The sequence below is a fragment of the Rhinopithecus roxellana genome, chromosome 18, assembly GCF_007565055.1.
Source record: "Rhinopithecus roxellana isolate Shanxi Qingling chromosome 18, ASM756505v1, whole genome shotgun sequence".
NCBI lineage: Eukaryota > Metazoa > Chordata > Mammalia > Primates > Cercopithecidae > Rhinopithecus > Rhinopithecus roxellana.
In genome coordinates this window covers 29,837,612-29,854,949 of record NC_044566.1, presented here as the reverse complement: position 1 = coordinate 29,854,949, position 17,338 = coordinate 29,837,612, and the positions used below count along the sequence as shown (strand labels likewise).

The window sequence follows — 17,338 nt, the reverse complement described above, 5'->3', positions numbered from 1 at the left end:
TTAAGGGTAAAAAATAAATTCTGTGTAACACTAATATTGGTGGGGAAGGGGGGGAGTAAAACTTGAACTACAGGATCCTTGAAAAAGAAAACGTCTAAAGAGCCTTTTCAGAGTTTGGTCTTTATTCTACTCATATAAGTTATTTATTTTAGGCTGCAAAAATTAAAATGATTTCTACTTGTTTTTGCTTTAGGAAAAATTGAAAGTGAATCTATAATTAGCCAAGTAGAAAACATTTTTCAGAAAACTTAAGAAGTCATTGTTTATAGCCCCAAGTTAGGGAAAATGGACTTAAATTAAGATTTTTTTTTTTTTTTTTGAGACTGAGTTTCGCTCTTGTTGCCCAGGCTGGAGTGCAATGGCACGATCTCGGCTCACCACAAACTGCCTCGTGGGTTCAAGTGATTCTCCTCCCTCAGCCTCCCGAGTAGCTGGGATTATAGGCGTGCACCACCACGCCCGGCTAATTTTGTATTTTTAGTAGAGATGGGATTTCTCCATGTTGGTCAGGCTGGTCTCGAACTCCCGACCTCAGGTGATCTGCCCGCCTTGGCCTCCCAAAGTGCTGGGAATTACAGGCGTGAGCCCCTGTGCCCGGCCAAGATTTTTACAAAGCAAATAGAAAGGAATATATTTGCTGCAGAGCAAAAGAACTGGTAGTACTTAGGAAATAAGAGATATGAAGGAACAATCAGAGTTGGCTCTTGGTACCTGGGTGAAGTCTGGTAGAGGACTAGTTCTCTGCTGTGTTGCATGCTACAGGGTTAACCTCTGTGTGTTTTTTTTTTTTTTTTTTTTTTTTTTTAACCTGCTGAATTTCACCAAGGAGTCAAGTCTTTTCTTGCAGAATATGAACTTTGATGATCTGAATATTTTCCCCTAGCTTTTCTTCTCATCCCATATCCTACCTTTATTCATTCATACCTAAGTGGTATTTCATAAATTCTCTCAAGGAAAATAGTTCATCTCTTTTTGCATTTGGATAGAACATCCTGAAAAAGAACATCTGTAAAATGCCTTTGCTATTATTATAATGCTAAGAAGTACAAAGAAGGTAACCAGAGCATCAGTGAAGAGCTCTCAGGAAGATTCATTGTGAGTGCATTTGTAACAAGTCATGACATATAGTTAATGCCATGACTTACAGTCCATTGTAAGTAGGCTGTTAGAATCCGTGAAAAGACACATTAAATTAATCTGCATACACAGGTATATGGCAGTAATACTTTTTTTTTTTTTTTTGAAACGGAGTCTTACTTTGTCGCCCAGGCTGGAGTGCAGTGGTGCAATCTCGGCTCACTGCAAGATCCGCCTCCCAGGTTCATGCCATTCTCCTGCCTCAGCCTCCTGAGTAGCTGGGACTACAAGTGCCCACCACCACACCCAGCTAATTTTTGTGTGTGTGTGTATTTTTAGTGGAGATGGGATTTCACTGTAGCCAGGATGGTGTCGATCTCCTGGCCTCGTGATCCACCTGCCTCAGCCTCTCAAAGTGCTGGGATTACAGGTGTGAGCCACCGCACCTGGCCAGTAATACATTTTTATATAATCTGTTGGTTAAATGTAAATATAATAATTAGTTTTATTTTATTATTTAAATATAGTCTAGTTTTCAGAATTTGAAGTAGTCCAAATATGATAATATGTAGCCCTTTCCTTTGCTGAGTTTGCTGTGATAAGATATATAAATATGTAAACACAGTATGAATGTATTACTGAAGATATTTCTTATGGTGTTATTTGATGTATTTTTTTTTCCTTAGGATTAGGATAAAGAAAAAGCCTAGATGTTAGCCCCAAGTGTGTATGTAAGGGGAAGGGTAGATATGAAGCTAGGAAGCTATATAAAACAATATGAAAAAGGATCATTTTCATTCTTCCCGAATCAGAACGAAAAATTAGGATTTTTTTTTTCCTATAGGAGGAACAAGTGAAAGTGAACCTACGCTAAGCCACACAGTCAGGAAGCATCTTCGGAAAACTAGACTTGAATTACTACACAAAGAGTATGAGGTAAACAATAATTAAAGTTTAAAATTATATTAGCAGTGAATTCAAGGTAAAAACTGACCTACCTCAGACCCCAGACTTCTTAGAGTAAATATCCAATGAAACTTAGTTTTAAAAGCTTATAAAAAAATTATTTGATAAATGCTTTTTCTTTTTTCCTTTTGAAAAATAGAAGAAAGAGATTTTTTGTTTTTTGTTTTTTGTTTTTCTTTAAGTACCAAGAAGAGGGGAATGGGATTCCAGAAAAAAGGAACATTTGGAAGCATTTCTTTCTTTTTTTTTTAAAGTTAAAATTTGTATATCTACAGACGTCATTTTTATTTGCTTCCTCAAGAAGTTGGGAGAAAAAGGAAATTTCCTTGTGAAAGCCAGTCCAACCTCTACAGTCATCAGTTGCTTCTGCCTATGAAATTACGGATGATTATAAGCCTGATCAATGCTAGTAAAGTAAATACTATACCTTATGTCAACTGCCAGCACAGAGATTTTAGTGTGAAACGTGCTATTTCCTAATTATTGTCTAAAGGTGAATGAACAGGATGATTGAACATGGTGATGCTATTTTTACAAATAAATTCATGCTAATAGAATACACACACTTTTGAATAGTACACATTAAGCCCAGTTGTCATTTTATATGTTGACTACAGAAGGAGATATTATTGATCCCCTCTTTTGACTCAAAATGTCTTTCAGTTTAACTGTATATGTGGAAACTACTTCAACTGCCTCAAAAATTTTTGGAATGCAGTGGGGCATAAATACATGATTAAATAAATGTTTATTCATATATGTGTTCCCCACATATATGAATTTGCTTGTTTTATAAAAATGCTATTTAAGTTGAAATGTATTGCAATTTAAAATAGTAAGTAGTACTATCTGTGTGTCATTTAATGCTAAAATGTATTTTTATATAATGAATATCATACTCAGTAAACAAATTAATCCTTTGGAAGATCACTTGAGCTACTTGGGAGTTTATTTTCTAACAGAATTTTTAAAAACCTCAATTTAAGGTTACATATTTATTATAGATGAATAAATGGCATCATAGTAAGAAGTTCTAACCCAAATGTTTAGTGACTGGTTTTAAGATAATAAACAGTTCCAGAGTGGGAAAGCTAATACTTGAAATAGTAACAGTAGTAATTGAAGAACCAGAATCCAGAAAAGTTAAAAATTCAAAATTAACTACAGATATTATTCTGAAATGAAAAGTAGAAGGAAATGATAGATGGTTTCACTCATACTTCAAAAATAGAAGTGAAAATATCAAACAAAACCCTAACGATCATCTTTTTCTTTTGTGAGACAGTCTCACTCTGTCACCCAGGCTGGTGTGCAAATGGCGTCATCTCAGCTCACTGCAACCTCTGCCTCCTGGGGTCAAGCAATTCTCTTGCCTCAGCCTCTCAAGTAGCTGGGACTACAGGCGCCTGCCACCACACTCAGCTAATTTTTTGTATTTTTAGTAGACGTGAGGTTTCACCATGTTGGCCAGGCTGGTCCTGAACTCCTGACCTCAGCTGGCCCACCCTCCTCGGCCTCCCAAAGTGCTGGAATTACAGGCATGATCATCTCGATAACTCTGTACAGTCAGCCCACCATATCCAAGGGTTCATCATCTGTGGATTCAAACAACCAAGATTGAAAATTAAAAAAAAAAAATATAAATAATGCAGTTTAACAACTATTTGTATGACATTTACATTGTATTAGTTATTATAAATAGAGCCAATTTAAAATGTATGGAAGGATGTACATAGGTTATATGCAAATACAGCACTAGCCATTTTCCATCAGGAACTTGAGCATCCATGGATTTTGGTATCCCTTAGGGTCCTCGAACCAATCCCCTGTAGATGTGGGGATGAGGTGGGGACAAACTGTACCTTTTTTTTTTTTACCCGGCCCCCCTCAATGTACTTTTAAATTCCCCTCAGTAAAGCAGTTTAATGTTTTTTATTGTTTTTTGTTTTTTTTGAAATGGAATCTACTTCCCTGTTGGAATTCACGTGACTTTTCTTATTTTCTGGATGATATCTTAAATAGAATCAAAGGTTTGGCATTTTTAAAAATCACAACTAACACTGAATTAAAATGAAGGCAACATAAATCCCAGTTTTTATCAGTCAGGCCACGTTTTGAGATTTTAAACTGTATGTGACTTTCTCCCTACAAAACTCTTTTGATGTGTAAAGAATCTATGTGTCTACAGAATTTTAAGTACAAAATTCAAACCATGTTGGCTTCAGTTTAGCATATGTATGTATGTGTTTAGTGTCTATGCCTGCCTCATGACTATGCAATGCTTTTTCAGGACGAAATAGATTGTTTACAGAAAGAAGTAGAAGAGCTTAAGAGTAAAAATCTCAGCTTGGAGTCACAGATCAAAACTATTCTGGATCCTTTAACCTTGGTGCAGGGCAACCAAAATGAAGACAAACATCTAGTCACAGATAACCCAACTAAAATTAACCCAGAAACTGTAGCAGAGTGGAAGAAAAAACTCAGAACAGCTAATGAAATCTATGAAAAAGTGAAAGATGATGTGGATAAGCTAAAGGAGGTAAGTTGTGGTTTTTAAAAATCTATTATGGTTGTTTTTAAAATAAGTACCTTCAAAAGCATAAATAGCCATATTATCTTGACTCATCATCAGATGATGTGTGAGGAAAGGACAGAATCTCTGGATTAGCATTTATATGCAATAAGAAGACTTTTTCTCATTTAAATATCATTAACTGCCAAGAAATACCAGGTGGTTCCATTTGTGACTGTAATTAGAGACTGTAGTGCTTCTTTTTAAGATTGCATCTTCTTCTAGAAGAGTAATGCCAATTTAAAGGATGTGTTTCTGTTTTGTCCTCTTTGTGGTTTGCTATAGTTTTTTTAAGCTTGTATCAGCGACTTCCCCTGTGTACCTAAAACACATACCCATTTTTGCACCTATGAAAGGAAAAGTTTTGACCTTATCTTTTCTATTGCTATCACTCGCTTATTTTTAAGATTGTAGATAGATAAATAAAGGCTTAGTGACTAATTCCAGAACAGCAATAAGCAGCTACTTTAGAATACTTCATGCAAAAGAATATTGTGGTTTATGAAATTGGTTCATTTTTTTCAATTATTCTTTGAACAAGATACAGCATGGTGAAAAAGGCAAACCTCTAGGATTTTTCAGCCTAGAAAGGGAGATAAGATCCATGCCATCAGCACTAGATGTTACAGTCAACTCCTACAACGCTGTCTTGACCCAAGTGACCAGCCTTTAGCTTGAGTTCAAGTTTATCCGCAGTGGAATTCTCTTGTGCTCTATGGAGATGGCTTTGTAGTACTCAGTTCTGCAGTCACATACTCAACTATTTACATTTCCTTAAAATACTGTTCCTGTGTGAAATTTCTAAGTCTTATCTCCCAAAATTATTAATGAGATCCATATGGTATTTTAAAGAAGTTCCCCTGTGTATTGGCTCTGAGGTCCTCAGGTTAAGTAGCAGAGAAATATCTGCAACTTAGATGTTAGATGTGAGCTATCTTCCACATATAAAATAAATGTTGTTTGGGTTCAGAAAAGGCCAGGGTGAGGAGAAAAGAGAACCTAGTGCTTTTAGAGAAAATAGAAACTACAGACATAATTGTACTGAGTGTGTTATAAGTGTGTAGGAAGGGGAAGTGTGTAGTTTCTTTGGGTATTGATGGCCAGCGTTAGTACGTTGATTTGTTAGAAAACAAGAGGATGCCAAAAGGAATGCCTACTGGGAAATTACAGTATTTGTCAATTTGCCTTGTTCCCTTTAATTTCCCTGGTTCTTCTTGAGCCATTGGTAAGCATATATGGTCTCCTTTGTAGTTATTAAACTTGTTTAAAGTTTTGGCAGTAAATACTTCTTAGAACATGAGGCTTATAAGGGTGACATGAGGGATGGATGTTAAAGAAGAATACATAAAGCACAGTTAATTTTCCATTGCTCTTGTAACGGTCACATGTTAAATTCAATACTCAAAGCTACCCTGAGACTTCAGAATTATTTGGGATATTGAATAAGTCCATTTTCAATGCCTAGTGATGCTAGTAGGTAATGGGCTATAAACTGGGACATAAGTAAGTGAAAAAACATGGATTGCAGAGACAAAAACTAAAGTGTGGAGTGCAAAATAATAACATACTATAAATCAAATACAGGAATACAAAAGATTCAGAATAAAGGACTACTTAGCATGAATGACGTGGACTTTTTTTCTGATATTACCTGGACTGGATGAGTTTTGTCATTACCCAATCAGTGTTGAGAATGCAGAAGAGTTAGCTGAAATATTCATTATTCTTTTAGGTGCAACAGGTAGGCAGAACTCTGCCCTTCATAACTTTTACTCACCTAACCCTCTTGAACTTGAAAATATCTCTGATAGTTGAGGAACTAGCAAGCCTATAATGAGAAGTATTAGAGAGTCAAAGGACTATTGAGAGACTTCGAAATACAGCCATACAGTAGTGGTGGGGGCAGGGAGGGGGAAAGGAGATCAAATGAGTTTCTAATTTAAGTTTGTCATCATCATCAAAAAGCATTCACTAAGTGCCTCCCCTTATGGTGCTATGCTTGAGAGCTTAATTCATTGTCTGCATATATGAGGAAGTAAATGGCTTTCCTTATATCTTCAGAGAAGCAGTAATGGTGTTTATCAATCACTTAAAGAATTAACTCTCCACAGTCCTGGTTGGTGTGCATCCATAAAGATAAGCAGATGCTTAGGGCCCAGAGGGAACCTGGATGGGTCTAAGTAAGGGAGTTAGACTTTATGCCCCCAGTAATGTTCTCTACCTTATTTCTCCTGTGATCCTTGCGATGCAGCGTATGTGGGTAGATAAGTAATACAGTCAGAAGTTCTGGAAATTCATAAAAGTAATGGCCAAATTTTTGAAATACATTTTTAAGGCTTCTTGGTTTAAACCTTTTTTGGTGACAGTTATTCTTGTGACCCATTCACTTTGAATGTAAATGTTCTAGTCAAAGAATTTCCCTTGCCCAGGTTAGTGAAGTTGGTTTCTAGTCTAGGGAGTGTTATTTTTATTTGTAACACATAAAAGCAGTGAGTAGGGAATTTAAAGGAAGTAGCTTCTAAGAAGACTCTAAAATTTAAGCACACTAGTTTTCAGTGTGTCCAGAATCAGTGTTGAGCCTCTAGATTTTCTAGCAATTGGTGTCCTGTTAGGTAATTTTGATCCAGGCCGGGCAAGTGGCTCATACCTGTATTCCTAACACTTTGTGAGGCTGGGGCAGGTGGATCACTTGAGGCCAGGAGTTCAAGACCAGCCTGGCCACTATGGCGAAACCCTGTCTCTACTTAAAATACAAAAATTAGCTGGGCGTGGTGGCACACGCCTGTAGTCCCAGCTCCTCGGGAGGCTGAGACAGGAGAATCATCTGAACCCTGGAGGTGGAGGTTGCAGTGTGCCAAGATCACACGACTACACTCCAGCCTGGGCAACTGAGCAATACTCTTGTTTCAGAAAATATGGATGGATGGGTGGGTGGGTGGGTGGGTGGATGGATGGATGGATAGATAGATCCAATTTTGAGGGCCCTAGAAGTTGTGAGCCAGAACATTGGAAAGGCCTTTTTGAAGAAAAAAATCAAGTGGTTAAATCATGTTAGATTTGTTATCACTAGAAAAAAATATTTTTAAACAGCACCCCAGAAATCAATTTCATAGCTCATGAATTAACTCTTCAGCATTAGTTTGCCGATACTGCATGTGGTATAATGTTACCTTGCCTAGAGTATTCAGTGATGTGAAAAAGAAAAAAAATTCCACATATGTTTGCCATTAGTATGGTCCCTTAATGACTGTAAGCTAACTAACATAGCTTCGTTTATTTCCCTGGATAGGAGATTTGCAAAGTGCTTGGGGAATATGGATTTAAAATGCTTAGTAGTATTCACAGTTTCAGAAGTCATTCCCAGTAGTGATTTTAAGTTTCTGAAGGCCATGTTCTACTATTCAGTTTTCTGATAATATTATCACTCTAGAAAATACAGATGGCTCATGTTGTAATTTTTACAAGGCACTTTTGTTTTAGCTTTTGCTTAGTTTCAATTTGTTCTTTTAGGCAAATAAAAAATTGAAATTGGAAAATGGTGGCCTGGTGAGGGAGAATTTACGACTGAAGGCTGAAGTTGATAACAGATCACCTCAAAAGTATGTATTTTGCTCACAGAGCAATGTTTCAGTTTATGTCAATATTTCAGACTAGGCTGCTGTGAGGGTTTGATTTTTGCTTGATTCTTCATTTAATCATGTAGATTTAGGTAGAATGGCTTGCCTCTAAAAGTCAAGTTTATACTCCGTGTTGTTGGAAAAATTTTAGGCTCGATTAAGGCTAATTTTAAAGAAAGAATTTTATGCCTATCTTTTTTTCTTATCTGATGAATAATGTGACCTAGCCCAAGTGAGCATTGACTTAGTTTTACATGTAACTGTTTAATAGTACTAACACAGTAGTGAGATTAAGGTAATGCCCTTTAGTTGTTTTCTTAGATAGTCTTAGTAATAGTTAATGTTCATATAGTTCTTTCTCTTTGCAAGATACAACAACCTGTAATGAAGAACTATTAGTATTCTCTGTTTTCAGATGAGAAAATGGAGGCATAAAGAGATTAAATTAATTTACCTAAATCTGCACAAGTGGAAGTATTAGAAATAGCATTTGACTGGCTGGGCACGGTGGCTGATGCTTGTAATCCCAGCACTTTGGGAGGCAGAGTTGGGTGGATTGCCTGAGGTGAGGAGTTCGAGACCAGCCTGGGCAACATGGTGGAACCCCATCTCTACAAAAAATACAAAAAAATTACCTGTGTGTGGTCGTGGGCGCCTGTAATCCCAGTTACTCAGGTGGCTGAGGCAGGAGAATCACTTGAGCCTGGGAGGCAGAGGTTGCATTGAGCTGAGATCACTCCACTGCACTCCAGCCTGGATGACAGAGCAAGACTCTGTCTCAAAAAAGCAAAAATAAGTAGCATTTGACCTTAGATAGCCCAACCCCAGAGTCTGTGCTCTTAACCATTACACTAAAAAGCCTATCTGAAATAGAATTTAGGACATTGTTCATTGAATTTTTTACTGATTTAAAACTATACAATTAAGTGAATTTATTCTTCCCTTATGGAATAATTTTTATTCCATTCCAGAAGATAAGAATTTGCAAGCATTGGACTGCTTAACAATTTGTTCAATATTTTAAGAAAGAGTTGGGATTTAAGGGTTGCAAATGGAGAGAAGATCGCAGGCAGCACTTAAGGTTCTTCTTTTTCTAGGAAAAAAAATGACAGATGAGAAGACAATATGGCCCCCAATGTCCAGCAACCTCTCTGAGGGATGGCATATGAGAACTCCACACTTTCTTCCCATCCAACCACTGGACTTCATTTCTTTCTAATGGAAAAAGACAATACAGGAATAAGCAAACAATAGAAATTTATCCTACCAGAAATAGCTCTCTGCTTGTCATTTGAAAAGCAGGAAATGTTGCCCTTGGTAAAACCAGATGTGGTATCAGGAAACGGCGGACGCTAACCATAATTACTGGAGGCAGAGATAACTAACCAATGAGAAAGAAGCATAGCTTTTACGTGTAAATAGTTTCTTCCCCTGTGCTTTCCAACCCCGTTTTTCTTTCACTTCAGATAATGTCCTACTTTGACAAATTAGTGAAATAACCTTAGGAAGCGTTACTGTTATGTAGTGGTTTGAATCTCTACGCCTATCATTTATTGGCAGCTTGCCTTGCTGGTCATAGTAATGCTTGTCCATTAGCCATTTCCCACAGCATGCTGAATGGAACGAAAGCTATTTTGTTTGTAGCTCTAATTTCTTGAAAACTTGCCCACCAGATTTCGCATTTAATGCCAGCCACAAGGATGTGTGTTTTAAAATATCCATGGGTCAAACTGGATAAAGAACTGAAGAATCTCACCTGAGGAAGCATGGCCTCTGTCAACTCTCGAAAAAGGAGCTGCACATCTGAATCCAATATAACTTTAGGATTTTCCATCTTTAATTTCCATTGCTTCCCTTCAGGGGAGGGGAACAGTTCACTTGAAAAGCGATTTGAGCTGAAAACCGTATTCCAGATCAATTTGCAATGCATTGAGGTATTAAATGCATTGCATGTGATTTATAGCCTTGTTTACTCTGTATCACCAAACCCTAGTGGGATTCAGAGAAAAGCTGACCACAGCTGAAAATACCCACATGTGGTTCACCTGAGGAGAGCTCCTGTTTGTATGGAAAAGAATAAGACATTTCAAGAGTTCACAAATAAATGCAAGTGAATAAAAATCACCCATTCCATTTTATTCCCTTGGTTTAGGAAATACCTTGACTAATTATTTTTCTCTTTTCTACTTGGTTAGGTGTCAGGGTATACTTTTTTATACACTTGGCCTTAGTCTCCAATGTATCCTACAAGTTGAGCAGAAATATTCTACAAATCATACAGAAGAGAGAGCTTTAAAGTTTACACACTAGAGAGGAAAAAAATACTAGGAAGGTGTATTAGCTCAGATTGTCATAACAAAATGCTATAGGTGAGTGGCTTAAACAACAGATTTATTTTCCCATAGTTTTGGAGGCCAGAAGTTCCACATCAGAATTTGGCAGAGTCGGGTTGTGATACGGGTTTTCTTCCTGGCTTGCAGATGGTTGCCTTCTTGTTATGTCTTTATATGGTTGGGGGAGAGAGAGAAATCTGGTCTCTTTTCCTCTTAAAAGAACACCTAGTGACCTCATTTAGCCTTAATTGCTTCCTAAAGATCTTATCTCCAAATACAGACACATTAGGGGTCAGGGCTTCAACATACAAATTTGGAGGGGAGGGTGAGGACATGACTCAGTCCATCGCAGAATGAATTTCTTTCTAAGATGCTCCAACAGATATCACGCTGTTTCCCAAAAACTTGACTAAAATCTGGTATGAACAAAGGAGATTCAAATAATATTTACCTTGGTCTAAAGAACATGGTATTGTATAAAAGCTAATATATTTTACATACAATCTTTTAAAAAAACAATGCTATAATCTTTTAAAATGAAGATGTTGATTATCTGGACGTTTTTCCTTCCTCGATTTTAACTTAAAATCTCTCTTGAGCAATGTGGCAGATAGCCTACTAAGCATGTTCTTCTAGGTTTCAATAATATTCATCCTGTTCCTTGCCAAAAATTCGTTGTCCTAATATCCAAACTCATGGTCCAGAAAATGCAGTCTTTTCCTTTGGCTTTACCTATTTAGCCACTTTCTGAATTCTTATTATGCTTCTAAATGTATTTATTTCACCTGGAGGAAACCACCTGTTTGGCCCTTCAGTTTCCCCTAACTTGGACTCCTAAGAGATTCGGATTTGATCTTTAGAGCTCAAGGGGTGGTGATATGACCTTTAAGTTTACAAGAGTAATATATGAAAAAGACTTACTCCACTTGCTAACCCAGAAATAATGAATTTTTTCTTACTTAACATTGTGCTAGATGCTTTGAACAAGCTAAATACTCTCTCTGACCCCTAAAGAAGGTTGTGTTCCCTTGCTGTGATTTCTTATTACCTGTCCTTTCCCTTAGCACATGTCACAACTGCTAATAATTAACACTTTGTGTAATTGTTTTATGACTTTGTTCTGTTTGAGCCAGGGCTATAGTATGTAGTCACTATTGTAACCACTGCATTTTATAGGAGTCTGGCTTCCGTGCTGCTCCTACTACATATCTTTTGAGTAAATGAATTAAAAAACATAACTCCTATGACTGAGGAAACATAGAGACAAATCGAGAATGTGGGATACTCAGTAGGAAAAACGACTAGGTTTCTTCTAAGTCATTGAGGGAGAGTGCTGCTTTATAATAAAAGAGAACTATGAAACTTAATAACCAAATGCACTGTGGACTTGTTGGGATACTGATTAGTAACAAACTGATTGTTGAAAGACATTTTAGAGGCAGCTGGGTAAATCTGAATATGAAGCAAGAATTAAATGAAATGATACCAAGGAATCAATCTTAATTTTGTTTAGGTATCATGGTTACTTAAGAAAACACCATTTATATTAGTCCTTTTGGGCTGCTATAACAAAATACCATAAACTGATTGGCTTATAAGCAACAGAAATTTATTTCTCACAGTTTTGGAGACTAAGAAGTCCAAGATCAAGGTGCCAGCTGGTCTGGTGAGGCCCACTTCCTGCTTCATAGACAGCTGTGTCCTTTTGCTGTATCCTCGCATGGCAGAAAGAACAAAGGAGCTTTCTGGGACATCTTTTTAAGGGTATTAATCCCACTTATGAGGGCTTGAACCTTTTGACCTATAGGCCCCAGAACCTTACCTTTAAATATTATACCATCACCTCCTGATGGCCCTGCCTCCAAATACCATCACATTAGGGATTAGGTTTCAACATAAGAATTTATGGGGGACACAAACATTTAGTCTATGGCACCATATTTTCTTTTAGAAATGCATCCTAAAACATAGACTATAAAATACTTCAGCAAAAGACAAAGGATATACATACAAAAGAAATAAGACAAAAATCTTGATAACTGTTGAATATGCATTATGAGTAAATGGGAGTTTATTATGTTCTCCCTACTTCTGTGAATGGTTAAAATTTTTTATATTAAGGGGAAAAAATCCAGCAAAACACGGTCCCTGCTTCCAGAAAAGTCATAGTTAATGAAGGCATGACATGAAAATATATGAAACGAATGCTAAACAGATATTAAGCCAAATAATAGAGACAGCAGTATGGGTTCAGAGAATGGCAGTTAGGTTGCAGGGATAAGGAAGGTCTTTATCAAAAAGGATTTAAGCCCAGCTTTGAAGAATGGAGATTTCATCCTTCAAAGGCATTTGAGTGAGAGAAAACAGCATGTGCTGTTAGGAATACTAAGCGGTCCCTTCAGCCCTAGTCCTTTTTCTCCAGTAGTGGTAGCCACATATTGTGGTACTACTCAGTTAAGCACAGTGACTTTCTTCTCACATTTATCAGAGCAAAAGTCCATGTAATTTTTACATCTCTCTATTGTGACCACCATCACTCTACTTTTATAGCTTGGTAGCATGACTCCACTATGTCCACCACTTTCTACTCTAAGCAGAAGGGCCTGTTCTCAGTCTGAATATGTAGTGTGGAATGTGAAGCGTGTCACACCTCCACATGGTAAGACACATCAAGAAAGGGAAGAAGCTGAAGGGAACAATTAAGTACTGGATTTCTTGTATTCCTAAATTCCCTTGACTTTAATTACTACTCCTAAACTGTGCCACGCAATGTGGATATACTTATCATTGGTAGAGTTAGATGTTCCTTAGTGATTTTTTAATTTGAAGAGATGTGAAGAATTGACTTGTAAAGCATCTGAAAGTTCCATGCCCTCTCTCCATATCACTGTTCAGTTGTGCCACCTTTTTTTTTTTTTTTTTTCTAGCCACTTGAGGCAAGGATCATGCTATGTCACCAACTATTATGAAGATTTAGTAGAGCAGCTATTTTTGTCCTCAGCTACTAATTCACCTTAATAGTATGGGATATTCTATTAGCTCATTTGTATCAAACTTGGTTATAATTGAATTAATGGTTTTGCTTTCTATAAATACGTATGCAGGAATGTTATGTTTTCTGTCATTGTGTCTTTAGTGAGATCTATGGGTTTGATAAATGTCTCCCTGAGTGCATTTCATTTTACGGCACAGCAACCCCAAGGCTTGTCCTTGTGGACAAGTCTTCACCCATGCCTCAGCTCCTTTTGGGAGAGGATAAAGGCTCTAGATACCCTGGGCAATAAGTAATATGTCCTGTTATTAATATATGAAAAGAAGTGTTCTGAAGAGGAAGGAATAGACTTCATTGATTGTGACCTGGGCTTGCTTCCTTTTTTGCTCTATTTTTATTTCTTGAGCCATCAGAAATGAAATTTAAAATCAGTTATCTTAGGGCTTTAATAATTGTCTGCCTCTTTGTCAGATATGACAAAACAAAATCAAATATTTGACCTCACATTCTTTCTTGAACTACAGGTTCATGTTTTCATCTATCTTTTTTGTGCCTTTACCAGAGATTGTATGCCTCAAATTTACTACAGAGCATGGTGGTTAAGAACTTAACTCTGGAATCAGACTTCTTGAATTCAACTTTCCCTTCTTCCATTATGTCCCTCCTTTCCCTACCCAATTCATTTTTTACCATGCTCAAAACTGTCTTTTAATAAAGTACATATCAAATTATTTAAATCTCCTGCTTAAAACTATTCAGTGTTTTCCTAGAATAAAATCCAGACTCTTCACTGGCTAGTCTGCATCTGCCACCTCTTCTTCATCTCATTCTTAACTCCTCCAGCTCATCCTACTCCAGTTCTACTAGACTTTATTTCTAAAACATGCTGTATTTATTTCCTTTACTTAGAATATTCTCCTTGCAGATCTTTACGTGACTATCTCTATCAATCCTCAGATGAAGGAAAGCCTTTTCTGATCATTCAATCTAAAGCAGCCCTTTCACTCAGCACCTTGTACTCCCTTAATAGAGGACCATAATAATAAAATCATGATTGGGTAAGACAGTAGAGCATGGTGATTTTAAGCACAAACCTTGGAGCCAAACTCCGTATGACCAAACACTAATCTTGTCTACTTACTAGCTCTGTGATTTAGATGAAGATATTTAACCTTTCTGTATCTCAGTTTTTGTCTTTTGTGCAGTGGGGTTAATAGTACTACCTGTGTCGTAAGTAATAGTAAGAGTTAAATGAAATAAAACTTAAAATACCCTTTTAACAGAGTCCATAATTAGCAATTAATATTTTAGTATTGTCTTCACAGCCATTATCACTGTCTGAAATTATCTTGTTCATTTAATTGTGTGACCTGTTTGTTTTCTGTCTCCTTCATTCTAAACTCTAAGCTCCATTTTAAACTCTAAGCTCCTTGCTGCCTATCCCCTTCATTTCCAAAGCCCCCAGTATCTGAAGATACCTGATAAATATTTTTGAATAATTGAATTAATAAATAAGTAAATAACATTGGATAAATTAACCTTAAAGTCTTTTTTTTTTTTTTTACATAAGATGAGGGTGCATTATTGTGAGGATTAAAAGAAATCTATTACCTTGACACGATGTGTCGTATAAAGAATGGGAAGACAAAATAATGTCAATCATTCTGTAAAGATACATGCTTGCATATGTTTATTGCAGAACTATTTACAATAGCAAAGACATGAAACCAACCCAAATGACCATCAGTGATAGTCTGAATAAAGAAAAACCATGGAATGCCATGCAGCCATAGAAAGGAATGAGATCATGTCCTTTGCAGGGACATGGGTGAAACTGGAAGCCATCATCCTCAGCAAAGTAGCACAGGAACAGAAAACTATACATCACATGTTCTCACTCATAAGTGGAAATTGAACATTGAGAGCACATGGACACAGAGAGGGGAACAACATACACCAGGGCCTGTTAGGGGGTGGGGGCTGAGGGGAGGGAATTTAGAGGACGGGTCAGTAGGTGCAGCAAACCACCATGGCACATGTATGCCTATGTAACAAACCTGCACGTTCTGCACATGTATCCCCCCCCTTTTTTTTTTTTTTTAAGAATAAATAAAACGGCTAGAGGTGGGATGGGGGAATTTGTATATCTAAAAAGTCATATCCATAATCCCCCATCCCATGCAAAAGATTATTTATCCTCTTGCTTTGTTCCTGTCCTTCTTAATGACTTTAGTACTTACCTAGTTGCCTAAGATTAAAACCTCAATCTTCTGTGCTTCTCCACCCCTTCTCTTATCACACCTGGTGTTTTTTAGTATGTTCTCTGTAGCCTACCTTTTTAAAATGCCTCTGTAGTCCCTCTTCTCATTTTCACTAGTTTAGATCCATATTATTTCTTGCCTAGCCTGTTGTAACAGCCTTTCTACTGCTTACTTTTCTTTCCTATGCTGTCACCCAGGCTGGAGTGCAGTGGCACCATCTCTGCTCACTGCGAGCTCCGCCACCTGGGTTCATGCTATTCTCCTGCCTCAGCCTCCTGCGTAGCTGGGACTGCAGGTGCCTGCCACCATGTCCAGCTAATTTTTTGTATTTTTAATAGAGGTGGGGTTTCACTGTGTTAGCCAGGATGGTCTCGATCTCCTGATCTCATTATCCACCTGCCTCGGCCTCCCAAAGTCTGGGATTGCAGGCATGAGCTACCATGCCCAGCCCCAATATTCTTAGTCTAGTATAAAAGGGTCTTTACTATATAACTTTGGTTTAATCTCCTTACCTCTTCTCTAGCCCCTCTCTTCTTGTGCTCTGCCCTGACTATGCTGAATTTCTCATTGGGCCCACATTCATGATATTGTATTTTCCCTGGTTCTCCACAGTAGCCTCTCTCGTTTTTATTCTTCCTGGTTAATCCCTGTCTCTCCTTTGAGATCTATCCCAGTTGTTGCTTTATATGTGAGACCCTCCATAATTTTCCCAGACAGAGGTGGCATTTTCCTCTTGTTCTTTTCATTACTCTTCTTCTACCCTATTGTTTTAATGATCATGTTGCATATTGATCAGTTCCATGACTGTCGTACCCAATTAATCTGGCAGCTCCTTGGCACCAAGACATATTTTTTAAATGCACATTTATGTATTTGTACAAAATACATATGTATGTGTGTGTATCTTCCTTTTATGGAGTCTTACAGAAGGAAAGAGTCCTTATACTCTAATACTTGAAGCTTAAAGTACAAAGGATTTATAAGAGAACAGGAAATCAGAGAGGCTGGAACTTTCTCCAAATTAGAGCATAGGATTTCCGGAAGCTTTCCTCTTTAAGTTATGCCAGGGAATCAGAGTTAGAAAGAGAAACAGAGGAGGTGATGGCAGGGGCTTGCCTGGCTAAGTCTTGAGTTTCTTGTCTGCATCTATTTACTTGAACCAGATTTTCCTTCCTTTACCTGTCTCCATGCTGACTCTGAACTGTGCAGTTCCAGTTCCCAGGTCTGCTCTTTCTAAACTGTGTCTCAAGATGTAGTGGTAATGCTCTAACCTTTTGCTTCCTCATCAACACCGCTGGTCTGGCTGGCTCTTGCTGTTGTCCCTTCTTGACCTATTCTGGCCTTTTTTTGTTTCTCACGATTCTTCTCTGACAAATGTGGTGATTCCTGGTATTTGACCCTAGCCTGATCCAGTGACTGATTCTGCTATGCCCTTTGGTTTTCCCGGAAGGGGAACTTGTAGACTGTCAGGGGAGTCTGATGATACCCTGGGGCCAGACTGTGACAGCCAGTTGCACTCA

The 17,338-nt window shown here is 37.6% G+C and overlaps 1 protein-coding gene across 2 annotated transcripts in view; it reads left to right on the top strand.

Annotated features, from left to right (window-relative positions):
- The window catches only part of OBI1 (ORC ubiquitin ligase 1), a 43,119-nt gene that overhangs the window by 14,068 nt on the left and 11,713 nt on the right, over nucleotides 1-17,338 (top strand). For both annotated transcript variants that reach the window (XM_010361824.2, XM_030922109.1), the window contains 3 exons: nucleotides 1,922-2,013; nucleotides 4,334-4,582; nucleotides 8,126-8,214. In XM_010361824.2, coding sequence (XP_010360126.1) covers nucleotides 1,922-2,013; nucleotides 4,334-4,582; nucleotides 8,126-8,214 — 430 coding nt within the window. The remainder of the gene's footprint in view (nucleotides 1-1,921; nucleotides 2,014-4,333; nucleotides 4,583-8,125; nucleotides 8,215-17,338) is intronic.